This window comes from Pipra filicauda, unplaced genomic scaffold, assembly GCF_003945595.2.
Source record: "Pipra filicauda isolate LSUMZ 115617 unplaced genomic scaffold, ASM394559v2 scaffold530_size479538_pilon, whole genome shotgun sequence".
NCBI lineage: Eukaryota > Metazoa > Chordata > Aves > Passeriformes > Pipridae > Pipra > Pipra filicauda.
Genome location: NW_024104677.1, coordinates 355890 through 379326, shown reverse-complemented (window position 1 = coordinate 379326; position 23437 = coordinate 355890). Strand labels below are relative to the sequence as shown.

The 23437-nt window shown below is 39.2% G+C and overlaps 1 protein-coding gene across 2 annotated transcripts in view; it reads right to left on the bottom strand.

The window, feature by feature from the left end:
- The window catches only part of LRP6 (LDL receptor related protein 6), a 127033-nt gene that overhangs the window by 64334 nt on the left and 39262 nt on the right, over positions 1-23437 (bottom strand). For both annotated transcript variants that reach the window (XM_027709889.2, XM_039387102.1), the window contains exons 3-4: positions 10098-10295; positions 99-295 (exon numbers count right to left, since the gene is read on the bottom strand). In XM_027709889.2, coding sequence (XP_027565690.1) covers positions 99-295; positions 10098-10295 — 395 coding nt within the window. The remainder of the gene's footprint in view (positions 1-98; positions 296-10097; positions 10296-23437) is intronic.

The window sequence follows — 23437 nt, the reverse complement described above, 5'->3', positions numbered from 1 at the left end:
GATGTTGGTGAAGTTACCCACCACCATATAGAAAGACTAATTTTTGCAAATCAGTTCCAACTTGCAGTTCAAAAAAGAAAGAAAGCAAGATAGCTTACCATTTGGCTGCCTCTTTTGGCTGAAAGCATGGATATCCATGGGAGAGAAGATGTTGGAATGTATTTCACGCAGGTCCTCCCCGGAGTACTTGCTGCAGGCCAAGATCGAATGTGTGTTCCAGTCAGTCCAGTACAACATGTCCCCAAACAGCGTCAAAGCAAAAGGATGTGGAAGGGAGCCTTTAACCACTGCTTGCCTGATAGAGTACAGGGAAGAAAATGAATGCTCAAACACAATTCATGCTACAGTTTTGCTTGAACAGAGCTTTTGTGAAGTTTTACAGTGTAAGTACTGTTGATCAGAACTTTCTATTTATTTATGGGAAAAAAATATACCACCCCCATTTTGGAGAATCATATGAAGGAGCAATACAGGAGTATTATTTTTGGGCTGCCTACTGGTGCTGAGGTGCCCAAGAGCTGCCAACTGAAATCCTTATTTAGGTCTGTGGCTACTTCTTATGACCCCTTGAACACTCAATACCTTTAGGGCTCTGTGCCACCAGGTGATCTGGGGGGAATGCCAGCTGATTTTATGCAAGTCTGATGGCTCCCTGCTGATATACGATGTCCACCAATTTCAGCCTTGGCAGATTTCAAACTGAGATGAACTGGTCAATGAGCTGTCCATCCATCTCTTCCAGTTTCACTCTTTTAAACCGTTAGAAAAATACTCTAATGGAAAATAGTTTCACTATAAAGTAACTTAAAGTTACTTTTCATTATTTTCATGATTCATTATTATGATAATTATTAAGCTATTGTTTTTATTATAAGCACTGCCATTAAAGAGTTCAAGTGATCTTCTGTCATGGTAATGGTATCAATTCTGAGCAAACTGGGTCACTGCCTCTCTCCAGATTCATAAACAAAATTAAAGAGTATACCCATATATTTTATGTATATATACAAACACATGCTCATTAGCAAGCACAAAAATGCAGAACTAACATTACTGAAGACAGTTTTTCCAGGCTCTTGTGATGTAGAATCTAATTATCTGTACCCAAGTTCCTCAGAACTGGAATTAAGTAGCTCAATTCTTATGGTTACTTTATTCAGAATCATAGAAAAACTTTGTATGGAGAGGACCAACACCCTGCTCAAAGCAGGGTCACACAAGTACTATTTACACAAGCACTTCTTCCCATCTCTTTTCTTCTTAACTGCATGAGCAGACATGTATTCCCACATACACAAGCTCTTGATGAACAGCAGGGATCGCCATCCATTTTCCAGACTGAAAACATAAGGAATTGACACACAACCCTGCTACTCCTACTATGAACACCAGCCTCCTGATCTTCTTCTTGCAGGGAGGAGAGTAATTATCTATATATTTACTGAGAAAACACCTCCAACACCACAGACATCACTTTTGCAAATAAGTCTAACTGAAGCGGTTTGCAGGTGACAAAAACACTTTTATTTTCCAAATATTTTCTGCTAAAATATAAAAGAAGAGTATATTAAAGCAAGAAACCTGAAGGTGTCTCTGCCGATGACCCTGAGTACAAAGAGACTACAGTCATTACTGCTGTTTCACCTCTGGAAAAAGATGCATTATCTTTACAGTTTTGGTTTTTTTCCCCTCTGCTTAGGAGAAAAAGATATACGTTCCCTTACTTGTCACTCTAGTGTTCCAATTCTACACCAAACAAAATTTTCTAGTTCGTGGTATTTTGCATTCAAAAGTAGGACATATTATCTTTTACTTCTTATCTCTGTCTGGAGTCAGGTATATATTTGCTCCTAATTAAATGCACCAACTAAGCATTATACAAAAGACTATTGTAATATAATTTACAGCTGAAACCTACCAGTGAAACAGTGAAGTCAGAATAACACAACACACTCCTGTGCCACACCAAGTATCTTTATAATTCTAATTCCGTAAAAAATGTTATGAACCTCAAACGCTAAATGTATTCAGATTTGAATAATTTTAGTTTAGACCAGGCTTGGAGAGTAAGTCTTTATGACAAATTTATGACATTTTTCATAAGAAAAAAAAGAAACAAAAGCCCAAAGCTCTCACTATAACCAAAGCTACACCAAAGACAGCATTCCCATGCACAAGAGAAGCCACATTTGGATAAAGCATTCTATCTTACCTTAAAAAAACTCCAACCAAACTCAAAACCAAAAAAAACCAACAACAGAAGAATTTTACATGTGATTAGTACCCACCACTGCTAGTGGAAATAAATCTTTAAGTACAATCTGTTTAACATACCTAACTTTCAGACAAGCATCTATTCATATGACAATGCATCAGGCAAACTGTGACCCTTATTTAAACCAGCCCTTATTTGGAGTCTCAGACTCAGGAGCCCTTCATTTGACTGTACCTTCAGTTACGGCCTTCAAGCGATTACTCTTCAACTTGTATATTTGTCTCAGCAGATACAAGGTTGCAACACACGATTATGGCTTTGGGCCCAAACACAACAGTGTGTATTTCTTGCATCTCACTAAGATGATTATTACCAGTAATATGTACTCTGTATTCTTTGTTTCCAGCAAGCCACTACAAGGTGCTAGCTCACTTTCCCTCAGCAAAGCCAGCAGGGCTTTTTTCCCCCATTCAAACATCCTCCAAAGGCCACACTTGCAGCCTTGCTGAACAGCAGCCATATGATGAACGCCAGCACAGAAGCAGTGGCTTGAGGCGTGCTCAATAATACTCTACAGTCTAATGAGGAGTGAGAGGAAAGGACTGGAGAGCCCAGCAATTAGAAAACAGGAAAAGGAAGAAGACAGAGAGCAAGAAAAGACCTTCTGATGGCTGCTGTGAGGCAGTTATGCTTCAGCACGACCTACTCTTGGAACTGCAGAGCTCTGGTTTCAGTGAGCAAGAAGAGGGGTCCTGACTTCTGCCTTGACCTTGACCAATTATTTATTAAATACACCCAGGTGGATGAAGGGGGCCAGAACATCCCCTTTAGTACTCAACTTTTGCACAGAGTTGGTAGGTGCAGGTGCTTCCCACGTACCGGGTGTTTCCCAAGCTCAGGGTTGGGGAGCAGACAAGTCTCCACATTTCTGGCCTCACTTACGAAGCCACTGATCAGGGTATCAGGTAAAGTGCTGCAGGTCTAATTGGACTGATGGGACTGGCAACTACATTATCAGCCCAGGCTTGATTGGAACAAGTGATATGACAGCAACAAGCAAATATTTTCCATTACCAAATCCCTTCTGTTCTGGCTGCATTGCAGTTCTCTAACTTCAAGAACTGATCAGAACACCTGCAGAAAACCTGGGGTACTTTAGATGTTCTGGTCTGTATGTCTAAACCATTAACATTACCAGTTCACAGTAGCAAAACTCCTTTTAGGTGACCCCAGAGGCTGCCTGTGTTCAGTCTCCAAAGGCAGGGTGCAAGAATTTTCACATTTCTGTCTCACTCCATCTCTCCAGTGTCAACTCCATCTCTCCAGTGTCACTGTGGGGGATCCCATACCTATTACCATCACCTAGGCTATCAGAAAGACGAAAAAAAACCCTATCTGCTTTTAGTGCTCAGCATGTTAAAGAAATCATATAACAGGCTTGCACAAAACAAATTATAATATTTTAAACAAAATCTTTCTCTCCATCTACAGATTGCTTAATGCCTTGAGCATTTACAAAATCACAAGAATTACACATCTTCGACTTGTGACAGCTGGAAATATTAGCAAGTGGCTGAAGCAATCACAGCATGAATCCCACATGCCATCAGATGAAGAAGGATGAAAGACTGAGACAACACCACAGCATGCCACGAGGATGCCACAGGGAGGACAGGGAGCTCTGGTTCCCTCAGAAGCTCACAAGATTTCTTCTGCCAACTTAACAAAAACATTTGCAAAACAAACTCAAAAAACTAAGCTGGATTTTTACCATGAATGCTTGTTCAAATGCTTCCTATCAGAAGACAAGCCTGCTTCTAATTACCTAAGAAAGTAAGCGGGAAATATGACTTCGGGGATATAATGCTCTCTCTTTTAAGACCAGAGTTTTGTCTTTTGCCACTTCTTTAAGCCATGATTGCCACGTGTTTCCAGAAAGTATATGTAACAAATAACAGGTCTAGCAATGACATTTCAAATCCCACCTGCAATGAAAGTCTGAAAAAAGTCAATCAAAAATCAAACTATGATTGAGAAATTAAGTCATTCTGCAGGTCATTTCTCAGGCAAACAGTATTATGGGTAAAAGGCCCCTGGCACAAGGGGAGGAGATGAGGGACTTGAGGAGAAAGTACACCAGTAGATCCACTAACTAGAGAGTGGTCTACATGCTTCCTAACTGAAGCTGCTCTTCCTTTGCTTTCAGCAGGGTTGTGTTCCTGCACTAATTTTGCATTTGCCATCTCAGGTCTTAGAAAAAGTATTGAAGAGCTGCTCCATTGATACACCTGGGCTAATCACCTTATACTTCACATGTATTTTTAAATTCTAGAAATGTGCCTATGACCTAGTAACTCTAGCTATATACACAGTGTGTATGTATCACGCGCAGTCAACTACAGATGTTTTGAAGCTCCACTTTTACAGCATTTTATTTCAGAAGCACCTTGGGGAAGAACCAGAAAATTCATCCTAGCTCTGTGTCCAAATATAATCTTATTAATTCTGTTTATGTAGGATTCTTCAGCAGTTTTAATTAGGGCATTGTTTGGCTTCTGCACTGGCCTCTAATGTGTTGGTGAGAAATTGAAACAGGCTTCTCACCACCGACTGGCTCCTCTTCAGTGCTTGAAGGTGTTAAGCAGTTTTATCTCCAAGAAATATACAAAAAGATATAAACAGAACACAGTCTTTTACACCTTCTACATAATGTCATGTATTTTACATATTAGAAGCAAATATTGAAAAAAACTCTTTTAAATGCAGTGACTATTTTTAGTGCTTCAACAAATCTGCAACTAATCATCTGGCAGACAGATATGAGCTGATGCTTGAAAACAGAAACTAGAAAAATCAATGCTCAAGTGCAAACTTAAGACATTCACCTCCTTGCAGGAGCTTCCCAGCTTTATGACAGTTGCTAAAAGTATGTTTTCTTACAGTGGCCTCAAAACCCATCTCATTAGCACAAACACTTCCTGGGGGATCTTGTAAGTGCATTTCCCTTCAGCCAGTAATGTGTTAACTCGTTAATTAGAACTGCTGCTGCAGGGTAAAGAAAGAGGAAATTAATTCAAGAACTGCCTTAGCAGGCAAACCTATCTTGGGTACTCTACTCACAAGGAGAGCTGTCTGCAATTCAGTTTTGTTTAATTACTCCCACAAAAAGCAACTGATAAGAGCAGGGCAAGAGTTGCAAAAAACAAAACCATCCCTTCTATGTATCAATTTTATTTTTTAATTATTGCATTCTGACATGAAAAACTGTTCATTTCTTTCTCTCGTTGGCAAACCAAGGGCATTAGTTATAAATTTCTGTGCTCTTCCTCTTTATTCTGAGCCCATCACTGGAGCAGCAAGGACTAGTTAATCCCAGGACTAGCAGGTAATGAATGATACATCATCCCTGTAAAATTTGCTGGAGATATTTTCTCAAGACATTTAACTGAGTACTACTGCCAGCACTGTCATGCTGCTTACTAGTTCTGATGGCTCATTGTGACTCCAAAGGGAGCTTATCTAGATCCTATCCAAAGAGGTGACAAAAAACCCCCAAAAAATCCAATAATCAAGGCTTACTTTATTTCTCTCTCTGCATGTTCCTCCCACCTGCCTACTGTACTCTTCCACTATCCAGACTCCCGCAAGCAACAAGGAAAGCATTCATGTTCCTTTTGAGATGGGTGAGCAACTGGCTCAGGGGTTGGGCACAAGGGGTTATAGGGAATGGGGGGACATCAGGCTGGCACCAGTCTCTAGTGGGGTTCCACAGGGCTCCATCCTCCGCCCAGTTCTCTTAAACATCTTCATAAACAACTTGGATGCAGGACTGGAAGGGATATTAACTAAGTTTGCAGATTATACTAAATTGGCAGGAGCTGTTGACTCCCTGGAAGGCAGGAAGGCCCTGTAGAGAGACCATGACAAATTAGAGAGACGGGCAATCACCAGCCATGGGAATTTTAACAAAGGTAAGTGCTTGATTCTGCACCTGGGACAGGGCAACCCTGGATGGACAGACAGACCGGGGGACGAGACACTGGAGAACAGCACCACAGAAAGGACCTACAGGCCTGGTCAACACGAGTGGAGGATGAGTCAACAGTGCCCTGGCAGCCAGGAGGGCCAAACCATGCCCTGGGGGACATCAGGCACGGCATCTTTGCCTGCTCAAGGGAGGGGATTTTCCCGCTCTACTCTGCATTGGCGTGGCCTCACCTCAAGTCCTCAGGGCAGTTTTGGGCACCAAAACATAAAAAAGACATGAAGCCATTGAAGAGCACCCAGAGGAGGGCTGCAAAGATGAGAGAACGGCCTAGAGGGGAAGCTGTACGAGGAGCAGCTGAGGGCACTTGGTCTGCTCAGCCTGGAGAGGAGACCTCACAGCTCTCTACAACTTCCTCAGGAGGGGCAGCGCAAGGGCAGGCACTGATCTCTGCTCTCTGGTGACCAGTGACAGGACCCAAGGGAACGGCTGAAGCTGCATCACGGGAGGCTTAGGCTGGATATTAGGAAAATGCTTTTCACCCACAGGGTGGTTGGGCACTGGAACAGGCTCCCCACAGAAGTGGTCACAGCACCAAGCCCGACAGAGTATTTGGACAATACTCTCAGACACATATTGCGATTCTCTGGGCTGTCCTGTGTAGAGCCAGGAGTTGGACTCAATGATTCTTGTGGGTCCCTTCCAACTCAGGATATTCTATGATTCATATTTTCATATCTTCTCTGAGACATAAATCTTAAAAGTTTTAATTCTTCTGTAGTGTCAAGTGTACAGACATTATATTCAGACTATAGAAATAAAAAGATAAAAAAGTTTAGGATTTCTTACAGATTTAGAAATAAATCAAGAGAAGAACTCCATCCAAATTTTAGATCTCTGAGGTTTGAACTTTTATTACTTTAATACTATCAGTTACACTAATTAAAATCTTTTCCTGTTTATACCATATTCTCTTTCACCTTCCAAACCACAATATGTTTTCTTTGAACTGTTTGAAATTCTTTTTTGATATAAAGATGTTAGTTTCTGCTAAGTATTCCTCACTTCTCCCAAAGCAATTAAAACTCATGCCATCCCACTTTATATGAAGCTTTTACAATCATTTATCTGCAACAGACTCTTTCCCACCTCCTGTCATGCAATGCTGTCACAAAAAAGATTTTTATTTTTACTTTTTGTAAGTTTTCCTTAACAAATGGATAGCTGTGAAAACACAAGACAACAGCTGCAATAAGGAACACTTTGTCAAGCTGCCTCACAGAAAAATCTGGTTGTTTTTTGGTTTTGTTTTGGGGGGTTTGGGCACATTTTGGGGAGGGGGGGTTGATTGTTGAGGGTTTTTTTGGTGGTAGTGGTGGGGTTTTTGTTGGTTGGGTGTTTTTTATCAGGAGGTTGGAGATGACTAGGAGAAAAGACTGAAGGATTTGTGGGTTTGGGGTAGTTTGGTGGGATGATTTTTTTCCACTTTAAAGGAAGATCTAAAAGGATTTTGTTTTGTCTGCGGAATTAGAAACTGTCTTTTCTTTTTTAGTATTAGAAAATTAGTTATTGAAAAAAATTAACAAAATAATTAAGACACAAAATACAGAATTACAGCTGTAAAATATCATTTGAGAAAGCTGAATTTTGAAAGACAGTATCTAACAAAAAAAGAATCACTTTAGATAGCCCCAAAGATCTTTTTTTCTCAAGACAGGCAGAGGCTAAAAGGTCACAGCGGAAAAAAAAAACAACATAAACCCCATTGTAGTACAGCTTAACTTTTGCAGTTCTTTCCTTTTTCCTCCTCCTGATAATATAATTGCAAAGAATAAAAAATGAAACAAAAATGCTGGATACAGATGTTGACTTTCTCAGAATTTTCTCACATGCTTAGGGAAAAACAGGTGCTGTTAGAATCTAAGTCTGTGCTTCCAGTGCTTAAGGGAAATCATGTGTTCTTTCCTTTCTAGAGATGACTTCCCTTTTTCCCCCTCAAATGGTAATGTATTAGCATACTGCCACAAAATACTTCTGATACTGAACTGTATCAATTTAAAAAAATAAACCCAACAACTTAAAGCATTAGACTGCTTTGCTTTTTATGGTTACATAAGAAAGATAAGTAGATCTAAAAATCCAAATTACTTGTCTATATGGGTTTTTAATACAAGTTTGACTAATTCCAGAGAATTTACTCTGGAATGAGGTAAATACTGGGACCCAGGTGATTTCAATTCTGTGTCATAAGACATCTGTTTGACACATCTCTCTGCAGACAGACAAGGTTGGTCAGCCCCTTGCACAACAAAAGACCAGCACCTTCACAGCCTCATCTCTCAGGTTAATCAATGGCAGATTAGGGAATAAACACCATTAAAATAAAAATAGAATACCAAATCCAAGTATATTGACACCACTGTAAAAAAGAAAAACTGCAAATAAATCAGTAGCGAAAGAAGACTGAAAATGCAGAAGTGCCAGCAGGAAGCACTGAAGTAGCTCTGGAGCAAGGAAGACTGGAGACACTGGATAAAATTAAAAAATAATTAAAAAATTTAAAAAAAGAAATAAAAAATACTCGAGTTTCTACTGTATATGACAATTTTTATCATTTTGTCTCCATTACTTGAAAACTTATGTGACGGTCATCTTTTTTTAAAGAAAGTGTCACTATGAAATATTTCTCTCTGTCTTGGTATTAAGTTTTCTTTCTTGTGAAGCAAACACCAAATGAGGGGCTCCTTCAAAATAGATATCTATACCTCCATGTTATGAATTAACAAAGTTAGTTACAATATTTATACCCAAAGACACAAATTTAAAACTGCATCCAACTCCTGTTACTTTCTATGAACAAACACCATTACAAAAATACTGCATGAACTTTTGATCTCTTAAAAGGCAGAATTTAGGAAGAAAGTGATATAACCTTTCAAACCGGTGTTAAAATGATATTGTGGAGTTCAAAACAAATACCACAGGAAGACAGAGGACATGTTTCAGGCATGCTGCCTATGTTCCTACTCACCAGTCCACACAAAACAACTGTCTTATCAATATAATTGATTTCTTTATGTCAAATTGGTATTTGTGGTGAAACATGGGACAAGCCCCTAAGAGGCCAGAACAAAGAACATAAGAAAGGATATTTTGTGCCCAGATAAACTAGCTGAAGTATCAAAAAAATTTGCAAAGAACAACCTCCAAAACATCATCTCTCTATATGATACCTCGGGCACAAGCTAACTGTGATTCATTTGTGTCTGCAAACAGTACTTGTCAAAGCTCTCTCATCTAATGAAGAGGGTCATCATCCAAATTAGGGATAAATGTATACATACAAAGTAACAGTTATGTCCTTAATTAAGACATAGCCATGACTGGATCAAAAAGAATTACATTGTCACTATGAAACCGTTAGAGAAAAACAGTAATTTTAACACAGTTCTCTTGTAAGGACTGTTTTCCACTAATTTCCCAGCCCCTAGGATTAATGAAACTGAAATACTAGTATATGACAATCTATTTATTCAGATTATTTTCTGCATTTCTGAATGCCACAGCAACACTGTACAGAAGACCTACTGAAAAGGGACAATTTTGCTATATCGTCTTATACAACTAAGAACAGTATTCTAGGATTTTTTTATGGAACTGGTTCTAAGAAATGTCTTCAGTAGAGTTACAGGATACCCTGAAGAGGAGCACACATTCCACTTCACAGTGCTGGAAGGCACAGGATAGGGAAGGATAAAAGTTTCTGGTAGCACTAGTTTGCTTAAAATTTTGTGAGTGCTAACACTACAATTCACTGCAACGCAGCATATGATATCACTTAAGCAACATTTTTTAAGAAAAGTACCACATTACATACGTAAAACAAAAACTTCTTACCTATGACTGCCATCCAGATTTGATTTGTGGATGAAATTCAGTTTAGCATCTGCCCAATAAAGTTTCTGTTCCTCATAATCCAACGTCAGTCCATTTGGCCAATATATGTCTGTGTTAACTATAATGGAGCGGCTTGAACCATCCATCCCAGCACGTTCTATCTTTGGCACTTCTCCCCAGTCTGTCCAGTACATGAACCTATAATTATTTGAAAATAAGAAAGACCAAAAAAAAGAAAGCAATCATGTATAAATCTACAACTGGAACGCTGACGACAACTTTCAGTAGAGACAAAAACACACTCTATTCTGCAGAGACAATGTCTGTAGAACTCTCTTCTACTGTGTAAAGTACATGTATCCTGTGAAACACAAGGAAGCTACTTTACAAGAAGTTAAAGAAAAACAACTTAAGACAAATGCACAGTACTATGTCAGGTTATACTTCCGTATGTTTCTTTCTTTCCTTGGGTGAAGTGAGAAAGTTGGGAGATATCAAACACATCTTGACAACCATCTCAGAATTCAACACTAAACAGCAAAGATAGATATTACAGATTATCATAAAAGTACAACAGCTGCTTTAACATGGATCAGAGTTCTGGCGGGGAGAACAGGAAAAGAAGGTGTGAGGACTTACAGCAGACATAGTTGCATGTGATGCAGTTAAGTGGATTTAATGGTAGATGAATTCATGTCCTTTTTTTCCACAGAAATCCTGAGAGAGGCAGCTAAGTCAACATGTTTAGAAACACAGCTTGCACTCAGTAACTGGGCAAAACACTCTGTAAAATCTTTTAAGACTGGACAAGCAAGTTGTAAAACATGTAACATATACCAACGTTTAAACATTATTTAACAAGTAGTGGGGAGAGGGAAGCTACCCAGTTGCATCTAAGGCTGAGGTGAAACAAGGGAAACCACTTTACTATGGCTGGAGATTAATAGCAGGTAGGAATATTTGTCCCTTTTCTGCAGGTGGTAGAAAATGGATATACTTTTGTGGGTTGTTAACTGAATGCATAACTAAACAGAAGTTACACAAATTATAAACAGATCAGACCAAGTGTGTCCATGGCGCTTTTGTTGTTGCAGCTGGAACAGACTACTGTCCTAAATTGCTCTCATCACCTCATAACATCTGCCAACATACCTGTATACCTCTTTGTATCTGTGCTCCCTAACCTGGCTCAGTCAAAACAATCCAGATTAGGAAAGACTAACTCAGATCATTACACAACCACATCACATCACTATATGGTCCCCACACCTGAAGAGGCCTGTCTACCCATCCTCAAAACAAAAACGAACGTGCAACATATTTAAGAAACATTTGCATATGAAGTTATTCTTGTCAAATATTTATTCTTTTTTTAATTTATTTTTAAGAGTCAAGAAATTCCATGTCATTATCTCCCCCCTTAATTCGTGTCTACAGCACGTTTGTTTTAGTGTGCAGCAATATCTGCGAACAGAAATGCAGCTGATTAACACAAATATTGTCTTATTCGATCCCAAGTGAGTCATTCTTCATTGAGCAATATGCTTATCTTAAACACAGTGCAAAAATATCTGAAAAGAACATGTGAGATTTCTCTGAGCAGAAACAAGTGCCTCAGATAAACTGTTTTTTCATCAGGAAGAAGGACAAAACCCAAATAATTTCCAGATAAGGTAGCACAGTAGCAAGCCACCTTGTCAAGCTATGGAATAAGAAAGCTGCATACTTGAAAAAAGAAATGTTAAAAAAAGTCAGGCAATATTTCACCAGTGAGTATGTGAGAAAGAAGAGAGAAAAAGAGAGATTTACTTTTAACTTCTTTAAGACAGCCCTTCTTGGCCCTAGTTGTCAAGTCCTAGACTTCCAAATCAAGGTTAATAGGTTCCAAGGCTCTGACCACCCTGCTAGACCAATTTTTTCAGACTGAATCAGCTCATTAATTGCTGCACAGTCTCATCTTCTTCCCCATCTCACTCTCACCTCTAATGCATGCTGCAATTACTCAAGGAAAAACAGGTAAGAGTAGTTTGGTAACAAAGAAGAGGCTTCCCAAACTTCACAAAACCAACCCAATTTCATTTGTCAGAGAAGCACATATACACACAGAAGTGGCTTAAAGATTCAGTAACATTTCCAATCAGCTCCGGTGACCTTTGCGCAGTTTCGCCAACAGTTTGGGTTTGTTTTCCTCCACCTTGCTTGAAAGCCTAGGGGTTTTAACGTCTCCATTAAAAATGTTTTGAGGCAGCCATACTCCAGCTGATGATGGCAGCCATACAGACAAAGTAAGGGTCATTCTCTCTTCTCCCCATCCTTTTCAAACACAGTTATTTCAATTAAAAAAAAAAGCCACCATCGAAGCCCACAGGATAGGGCAAAATATTAAGAGAATATATTAAGAGAAAAATAATGTCTTGTGCTAAATTATGGCATTGAGATACCAGTAGAAGACAACTGTTCCATTTGTCTCTCTTCTCATCTAGTTATACCTCACTACACAATTTAAATCCAGGAACCAAGATTTTAATTCTAGTGCAGAAGAGGAGAAAAATAACATTTAAAATTAGAATCTATACCACCCTTTTAGCTTTGAGGGAAAAACCTGCATCTATGGAGCAGGTTCACTGTACAGTGGCACAGGCACTGAACTGGGCTCCGTGCTGGGCAATCCCAAGTCTGTAACCGACTGCAGCAAGCACAATTTCACATCGAACAGTAGCACCAGACTTAGCAGGAAGGCCTTTAATTTAGTAACAAAGCAACCCTTATAGAGGCAAATCTCTCTTCAACCTAACAAGAAATACCACCAGAGGTCAGATTTTTACCAGCAGACTCTGGAAATGGTTGTGAGTCCTTATAAAAAACTCAAAGAAAAACAACAACAAAGTGTATTTCTATTTATCTCTGCTTGTAATTTTTAGAGAGTCATGCCCCCCTCCAAGGAATTAAGGCACATCAAGTATTTGATGTACACTTATAGAAGAGAAGAAGGTTCTTAGGCTGAAGTTAAAAAAAAATAAAATTAGTTGGTAGTTTGTTTGACTGTGGCGCAGGATGTTGGTTTATCTTAAAAGATTATACCATCACTAAAAATTATGAACAAATAGAGAAAGAGTTTTGATGGTTTATTCCTATCAACTTGTTTCTATGCATCTTTAAATCTAGCATTTTTTCATTTTTGCATCTCAGTGCATAAGGTGAATCCAGGCAATAAAACTTCCCCTAAAAAGGCATCAGAAATCACTTGCACTGTACAGTTGTAACTTCACAGTTTTGATCTGCTTCAGATAGAAGGTTTTGCCACAGCAAAACAAATGCACAAACAAACAAATAAACAGGATGAAACAGCATTTTATGGTTCCATTCTGCACAATCAACAAATATAATAAATAACAGAGCTTCTTTTCCAAAAAGCTGTTCTTTTCCACAAAGGCACACTGATGGCACAATATCCACATCCATAGAAAAAAGCCTGTAGAGTACAAATGCCAAGATTAAATGCTATAATTTAGCAGTGATTTCTGCACAGAAGGAGATAAATTTATCGCCAGCACCCATCAGCTTTGCAACTTTCTGATATGCATTGCTCCCCAACACTGCTGCAGACCCTTTCAGCCCTACTGTTCTGCATGGAACTAGGTGCCTGAAGGGAGTGTCACTGAAACACCAGCCCCCACTGAGATGCATACAACTGGTTCACTCATTGAACAGACACCCCCCACACAACACTAACCCCATTTTAAGGCAGTTAATTACACCACTGTACAGGGTAGGCAAACGTTTACCTTCCTGAACTTTATTCAGTGGGAAGAGCAGCTGCTTAATTAGGACAGCTAATTATTTTTTGAGGTTCTTCGCACTGAATGCCCCAACTTTGCAATTAGGCTCGTTTCAGCCCCTAAGAACCTCTGAGCTCTTCAGGGACACAAACAGCTGCCAAAGCTCAGAGCCTGCAAACATTTTAGAAGTGCAGTGACCCCTGCGGAGCTGATCAGCTCTGCAGTGGTCCTCCTGAAACACAGCCTGCTCCAGCTCTAGCACTAACAGGACTGGTACTCATCTAACTAAAAAATACACAGTTAAATGATAGGCATCGGAGTAGTTGAGGAAAATTACACACAATAACCACACCTTTGCCTATCAAAAATAGCTCTTGACTTGAGAAGAAATGCTCACGACTCTTCAGGAGTTTACAAAAAGACATTTGAATCACACGACCCTTCAGGTATTCTGAACAGAGACTTTTTGAGGAAAGTTCATAGAGGGATAAAAACTGCAATCCAGAAGCACATTGCAGTATTGAATTACACAGAAAACGGATCTCAAATAAGGAGACTAAAAGTAGCACAGGAAGGTTTTAGTATGAAGTTTCTCAACTGATTGCAAAAGTCAAAAGTATTTTCAGTCCTCCAAGAGAAGTAAAAAATGTACATAGCAAATTAAATATGGAAATAATTCTTCATAAAAGAGAGGAAGAAATATCCTTTGGGGATACAATCAAGATAAACATGAGAGAAAAGATGTTCTTAGCTAGCTGAGAGCTCTGCTCTTTTACAATAGCTTGTCTCTGTAAATAAGCACGGACATTAGTTGAATGTAATTTTCAGAGCTGCTTTACAGTAATTTCTTATGTTAACATTCAATGCACTCAACACCATTTTCTGTGCAAATTAACTTATGCAGTTTTCTCCATCACTCTTGAACATACTAAAAGCAGCTATGTGAGGAATGGGTGTGAATTAAGTAGCTACTCTTAACATCCTAACACATGAAATCTTTTACCTTTTACACTGACTTTGGGTTTTGAAGCCCACAAAGTCCCAATAAAGCTGTAGTTTTTTATTTCGGCTAAGCACAGCTGGCTCTGAACCACCTATCTTAAATATTGCTATATACACCAGACCAAAACAACCAAGATTTCTTACATTGAAAACCAAGCCTTTTTTATTTCACTCTTCTCAAAAGCATCAGTGTGTCTAGCACAGAACAAGTCGGATGTGCTGAAAATGCTTGACAAGCAAGCACCCATGGACCAAACTGACCCCTTTAACTCCCTCCCTTGACCCCCCATCCTCATCCCTTGCATCTCGGGGAGGGCTGGAGGACTAGCAGAACTCCACAGGTGCATCTCAGCTATTCAACTTCACAGCCCAAACCATTATGCTCAGAGCATCAAGACTAGGTAGGAGTCTATCCAGCACCTTTAACACAATGACCTGCAACAGGGAGAACTCAATATGTTATCACTGCTAGCAAAACAGTAACCTTGTGTAACTCCAGCCTCCATAACTGATTTGCCAGGGACGATAAAAGACTCAACTGACAAGTGGGACAAAGCAATGTATAAAATTTCACATGTATCTCAGTCTACTATACACACCAGAAAAAGGTCTACTGGAACACAGATTTTATAAGACATACAAATATTTTCCCCAGTATACTCTATACTGGTTCCCTCAAGATGAAGATGCTATCCTGGTGATCCTACTTTCATGCAAATGACTGCATTTATCCTAGGACATCAAGCAGTATACTAATTAGGCAAAATCCATCTGTAACCAGTATGGTATTATGAGGATTTCCACTTTAGAGTTGGCTTTATTCTCCTATTCAGACCTTATCTAGCAGGAGAAATAAAATGATCACCAGACCTTCCCTCTTCTGGGAATCCATTTCTAAAATAAGGGATAAATGCAAATATTCCACTTTTGGAAAGAAGAAAGCCTGTGATGAAGTGATCAGAAGATGACGCTTTGTCTCTACCTCAGAATTAACAACAAAGTATAAAACTAGAATAAGATTTTGGAGATGGCTTTCAGAAGCCCTTAAAAGAAGACCTTAGCAAAACCACTGAAAGTCATTTGTAAGAAATCAAAATGGAAGAACAAACCTACATGATATTTTCATTTCATAACCAGAAAGAAACAACCCAGTATTCAAGCTATCTATGATGCCCTCTATTTTCAGGCATCCTAGTTTAAAGAATATGCTTGACAATTGGACAAAACACAGGTGAGAGACTGTTTTTCATTTTCATCCAGATATTTCTAAAAGTCTATAGGAAATAAGGTTTGATTTAGCTGCCAAGCATACACTGATGCACTGCAGAGTCACATGCATATCGTTGTCCTTTTGGCCACAGATCCCAAGGAAAAAAAGCGGTTTATTAAAAAACAAGAAGTAGCTATTTTTCTGCTGAATGCTCACAAAGGCAGAATTTTAATTGTTTGAGCAGGTGGAAAGGTCTTCTGCTCCTTGAACTTGCAAATTAACTTTTCCTATCTCCAGACACAAAAGGTCTAACGACATACGTTCCACAGTTAGGAAACAAAAGCCATTTTCTTGTTACTCCTAGAGCAAGCAGGAAATAAAGCTTGACAAAACTCAGTAGCATTCAAAAAACAATATCTGAAACAACAATTTTCCCAGTTTAAGCCAAAAGAATAGAGAAGGAGAGAGAATTTCCTCTCTCTGTTACTGATTAACACCATCCCAAGGCCCTTACCAACTGCAAGACGGAAGCAAGATGGTGATATGCTTTGGAAGAACTCTGTCAGCCCTTTGCACAGGAATCACTCCAGATATAATACACCACACCCAGCCACGTTCAGACAGCCTTTTAGTGGCAGGTAAGCCAAAAGAAAACTAAAATTTAAGTTAATGTAACAGAAGATGGACAAAATAAGAAAAATTCTTGCCTTCCAACCTACCTTGGTTCTTCAAATATACCAAGAAAACAGAGGAAAGCAAACCAGATGGCAGTTTTGACAGATATTCAAAAAATGAACACACAAACAAACAAACAAAAGTATCGCAAACCAATAAGTGTGGCACAGTCTCTCAAGAAGCCAGGACTGCATGCTGGGTAACTTTGCAGGGCTAAAGAGTCTCACAGAGATCTACTCTGGCAGTGCCTCAAGCTGTAGCTGCTCAGCGTTGCCCCAGAGGAGCCCATGCACACAGAAATACCCTTTTCAAACACTTCTTTAAGATCCTGTTAAAAGGTGCAGATCTACACACCTGTGAACTGAACAAAATTATGAAAGCTAGTACAAAACAATGTTTAGCTACTTTAAAACAAATGGGGGAAAGCATCATCTTTCTCAGATAAAATTTACCTTCTTTGTACAATGAAAAAAATCTGTTTCTTTACAGGGACTTGCACTAAAATGTCCTTTACAGGACATTTGCACTATAAATATTTAGTTTATAAATGAGAATTTAGAATTCTGTCATTTCAAAGAGCCTTAGGATGAAACTAGACAAGTCAGCTCCACAATTTTTCACTTCCTGCCTTGACACATAAGGATCTTTTCAGCTCAGTCATAATCAAACTTCTTTTTTGTATTTCAATGAAAAACTGAGAGAATTATTCTGCATTTCTCCCTATACATCCTGAATGCAGGAAGTAGAGAAAGATTTTTCCCTATACTTGTATCTCAAACTGAAGCCCTAGAAACACACACACTTCTCCATGGCAAGAGAGCACAGTCATACATGGCAATTACTCTGCCCAGCGAATGAGGGTGAGAGAGATAAATCTGCCATTTGTCATTCTGGGCTGTTCCTCACTAAGCATCCCACTGCATATCACTGTGCAAGGTTTGGAGTTGTGAACTGTATGCAGGGTACTGTGCAGATCAACTCCACTCATAGTAGATGGAATGAACTGGTATAACCATCCTAAGGAATCCTTAATGCACAACTCAGCTTACAACAGTAACAGCTTTTAACCAAGACCAACTCACTTAACTTTATTCTCTGTTTTAATGGAAGTTTACTCTAGGTTGGGGTCTATCAATCCCCTGACGCAGTTCACCACACCATCAAGTGGGTACTTGTGCTAAAATATGGGAAGGCAGAATGGCTCAGCCAGGAACACGAGGAGAGAAGATCAGCTGAAAAAACTATCAGAGAAACAACCTGTCTGCCATCAAATGAAATTGGGGAACAACAACGTTCAATATCATGAGATCTGTCTGTAATTTTTCCTCTGTGAGTGTTTTTTTTATCATCACAAGTCTTTCATCAGTAAAATATTCTACTACCAACTGGGTCATTTTTATCTTCTTAATTCCTGACTCCTCCAAGAAACCCTAAGGAACTTTAATGTTCTGCTGAACCAAGCTAACTCTTACCCTTCATATCACATTTCAGCACTCTGCTAATACTTTTTTCATAGTTTTCATCCTATTGTTTGGTATGTAAATCCAGCTTACTTACATGTAACCATCGTTCTTTAGGCTTTTTTTAAAATTAAATTAATTAATGTCATCTAGGAGTTCAGTACATTTTGAGGCAGTTCTTGTTCTTGTGATTTGTTTATCAGTTTATTGATACAGAAACCAACCTGACACCCTCAGTAAGGAACACGCAGGCAAGCAATTAATTCATTTCAGCTTTCCTGAAACAGTTTCATTTGCCATGGCTGGGTTTTTTTTTTTATATTTTGATCATCCACTAGACTCACTAAATCACTTATTCTCCTGTAAGAAAGCAGCGCACACCAATTAGTCTTTTCACACTACAAAATTACAGAAAATAAGGCCTTATTTTTAACCCAAAAGCTACATGATGTTCACTACAAAACAAACAAAAAAAAAGAGGGGAGAGGGGCAGGGAAGAAGGAGAGATTTCTCTATAGAGGATAAAAAGAGTAGAAATAAAGGGACACGGTGTAATTAATGCACAACAAGACGGGTTACATTACACTGGAGATTTGGTTAGAGACCTAATTCTGGAAACATAAACCTAGGTAGACTTGGCTTTTATTGAGAAGAAAGAATGTTTTCACAGAGCAGTTAGAAAGGCCCACTAAATGCAGTATGAATACTGGCCAAAGGCTTCATCCTCAGATGAAACTAACACCCCTTCATTTTTATACTGAAAACATTACTGCCAAATAACTGAGATGTCTGAGACTTCGCTCGAGCTTTTTCTGGGTTAGATTTTGCTGTAAAGGAAGTAAGACTGCTTTTACTTTTCAGCTGAATATTAAATACTCAGATTCAATTTTTATGGAACAAGTGGCTATGTATTCTACAGCAACTACATTTCTAGTATTTTTGCATCTGGAATTCTGAAGTTAAAAAATCAATTAAAACAGAATTAAACCCAAGTCATTAGCATTTCTTCCTACAAGCTTCTTTTGCAGGTCATTCACCCGCTCTTCTAGTAAGAGCCACCATTAACCATACACACTGCATACAAATCACTTCCAGCACAGAGACACATCAAAAGAGTGAAAAAAATCCAAATCCTCACCCAACCATAGGCCTCAATCACAAGATGTTATCTAGCAAGGTACAAAAAAAATGCCCACCAAATATTGCACTATAGGTAGAAACCTCAAGCATGCTCCCAATCACTCAAGTATAAAACCCATTCAAGTTTAAAGCTTCCATCTCAAGCCTGAATTGCTAAGCAGAAAAAACATGCTGATCAGTTGCCATCAGCTCACAGAATTTAAAATAATTAGACTAAATGCCATTTAAGAATTTTTATAAAATACAGGCTGTTTACAAACAAGAAGTGGTTTTCCTTGTTTTCCTTACAGTATCTGGAGGAAAAGAAAAAAATCACATTTTGTACAATTTAACTAGATAAAATGCCACCTTTTGAAACTCAGTCACTGCTTGGGAGAGCAAGTGGAGAATGTGTACTACAGAAAGGATACAATGATATACTGAAACATTTTGGGAAAGGGAAATCTACATTTATTTAACAACAATGTCGGGAACTATTGCATACCTAAGCAGCCTACAGAAATTGCACATTTTATTTAAAATCAGAGATTTTCAAAGTCAGCAAAAAACCTAGTTTTCTTAGTGTGCAACTTTGATGTTGACAGAAACAGAAAATAAGATTTCAGCAATATTTTGCTTATTTAAATAACGTTTCTTTCCTGCCCAGTAAATACTTTGCTTATAAAACTGATCCATCTGTTTGCAGTTGCTTTTGCCAGAGGCCCTACACCTCAAGGCTGCCACTTTTCCACCTCTCTCCTGCATCAGTGCAGAAGGTGGAGAACCAAGTCAGTGATACAGAAGGGCCCAACAGCTCCTCTCCTTACACCTAATGGTGTAATAAACATACTTTGGGTGCTCTCTGAAGAATACCTGTCTTTTTCTTCCCTTATATCTCACACACACAGAACCTCCCAGCATCTTAAGCCAGCTGTTGCCTGCCCAGACAGAAAAGACTGGTATCCCTCAGTCCAGAAGACATCATCCAGCCCAGGTTTTGTGAAGCATCGAACGGAGGATCTTCTTACACTCACCAATCCAAGGGGATCAAGGCAGTGCAAGTAGGACCCACATGTTCTTATTCCACTCAGAGACCCTCCAAAGAGTGAAAAAGATGTGTTAGTGACAAGACAACAGGAGGAAAAAACGTGCTGATACCGAAGAAGCCCGCCTAGGTCAATTCAGTTATCTTGTTTTCAAAATCAAATATTTCACTTAGGGTTCACCTCTGATTTAACAAAAAACAGCCAAACCCCATGTTACGTGGCACAATTCAGAAGAATGAAACATTAAAGGTATTAAGCGGGGAGAAACCAAGCAAACACAAAAAAATCTGTCTAGTTCAAAGCTTTTCCTGCAGAAGAAATAATTTGATTGGTTTTACAGAAAAACTACTTTAACAAAACAATGTAATTTTCTTTGCATTTAACTTGCAAAATGAGCTGGCACATTAAACAAAACACTACCTATGTATAAATTATATGTTAATACCTCTAAAGCAAGCATGATGCTCCTAGTAAGTCCGTCCAACTTGGGGATATTCTATAATTCTAGGAAAAGCTGGTGCTGCTGACAATCTTGTGTAAGAACCAAGACCAAAATGATGAAGAAGCACTACCAGCCTGGGGTCCAGATACGGATGAGGCTGAATCTTAAGGATATAGTGCAGAATAACACTTTGATCTTGCCAAAATTACCTAAACAATTTATGAAAGAAGTCAGGAGCAACAAGCAGAAATTTATAGATTTGGTAGTAAACTCAACAAGTTAAAAATATCTTGATACAACACCCCTGCACAACTGCACTTCAACAGCAAGCTACAGCTAAGCAAAAGTAACACCAACTTAATGATTAGTAATTAAATTCACACAAAATTGCATTTTTAATAGTTTACCAATATGTAAACTTGCATCACATTCTGACTGGTAATCTTTATGCTAGGCAAGATCAACTGTTAATTTCCAGGGATGGGAATGCAACACGAGAGGTATCGGTGTCAGCTGTGACACCACTCCTATCTGACCACTGACATACAACGGTGGGTCTCAGCCCTTTTTCCACTACAGGAATTGCTTTAGTGGGATGACTGAAAGGATACAAATTGTCAAATTTCTTGTCCCTCAAACCACACTTCAATAATTATTGCTTTCCCACTCCCTGTTACATCCAAAAGCAGGTGTTCTAGCACTTCGTGTAACACTTTTCCTCTCCACTACTACCTACAGATTCAGTTGTTTCTCAAGTTGACTGAACACTGCATCTATTTGCCATCAATCCAAGTCCACCAAGCAACCATAAGTCACTCCAATAAACCTGGAAGCAGGACAGCATTAGTATTTATTGAAGAGGACAAAGCACTTCTACTCCAAAACTCTAAGAGCCACAATTACAATCTTAAGGGTGAAAAAGACTGGGGCCAAAAGACAGCTTCATTAATACTGGCAGCACTGAGCATGACTGCAGAAAGCTTGAGCCTTGTGTCCAAGCCATGTATAATGTACAGGTTTTGATGTATACGATTTCTGTTTCGATTCAAAGTACAATTAATTCATCTGTGTTCTGGGTTTTCCTTTAAGCTTGCGCCCAACCCCTCAAAGTTTTCCACCAGCCAGCACTCGCAGCAAAACATAAGAAAAGTAAAACCCCATATTATATGTGCATATATATGGATATTTTTTTCCTCATGAGTTTATGTGCACCAGGGATGAACTCAAATCTCAAATGCAACAATTTCTGAAAACTGCCTGCGTACACTTCCAAAAAAACTGTCTTTTACTCTACATTTAATTTATTCCCTTTAAAGTCCTCTTTAGTCTGCCCATTCCGTGGCCTGCTTCAGATACTTTCTTTTGTTATAAGTCACGAATAGTAATCTCTTCATGGTTGTTATCCAATTTTACCAAAGGCTTTAATCTGCTTTATTGACAATTACTATTTAACTACTCTTCTCTGAACTGAATTGCAATAAAATGGATCTCTAGTTCTGTAATTGACCAAAGGTAAAAAAAAAACAAACCCAAAGCAACAAAACCCCACAGCTCGGGATTACCGCTGAAGACAAAAATACGTTCGGAAAAAAACTAAATGAAGCGATTAAAATAGAGCGATTTTCCCCCAAGTGTGAAAGAAAAATAGACAGTGAATTTATTCAAGGGAGTCTTAACTCTTCATAACCTTGCTCCTCTTTTTTTTTGGTGGACTGCACTGTGAGCTGCCAGAATAGGCTGGTTTTGCACACAGGTAACAGTGAGGAGGCAGAGGGCACAGAGAGAGCAGGGAAGACTGTGATTCAATGGCACTGCTGTAGAGGAATCCATCCAGCGCAGGTAGCTTGGGGTGCAGCTGCAGTGCAAGCAGCAGGTTGAGCTCTGGAGGAGTCTAAGCCAGAGACAGACAAGAAGCTGTGAATTTCTGACTCTTTGCACAACAAAGGGCCCGGGGACCTGTGGCCCAGCCAGGGGACCAGACACTCAGAGACACAGCAGGAGCCCTCCAGACTTTCCCATGTTTAGACTGCACAGGTATAAAGGTCCAGCGTTTTCTTTGTTCAGGATCCCTCCTTGGAGGCACCCAGCTCCAAGTGTTTTATTAGTTATTGCACCAAGATTAAATTATTCTAAGGCTTGAAATGTTTTAGATTCTGCTATGGGAAACCTGGGATTGAGCTAGTTAGAAGCAAACTGGTCTGATTGGGAGTGTGTGGTGTGTAACTGCAAAGGAGCTTTGGTCCCAGCTCAAGTGGTGCAAGAGTGACCAGAAGAATGGCTCCTGGATGATTAGACAGGGAAGTTTCCTTAACACCTGCCACTAACAGCTTGATAGAACCAGGACAATTGCATAAAAGAATGTGCTGGTTTAAGAGTTAACCAGCAGGGGAAATGAACTCAACTCAAAGGAGAGATTATAAGTCAGAATAACAATTTACTAAAATAATACAGTAAGTACAATCATACAAACAAACAATTGGTGTTAACCCACAAAACCCAAATGCATAACCCAGTACCCTGGGGCATGAACAAAGTGGTGTTCCTTGGGCCCCGCTTGAGTCCAAAGTAAAGGGAGAGGGGAAGAACCTGCTGGTGGGAGAGCTGTTG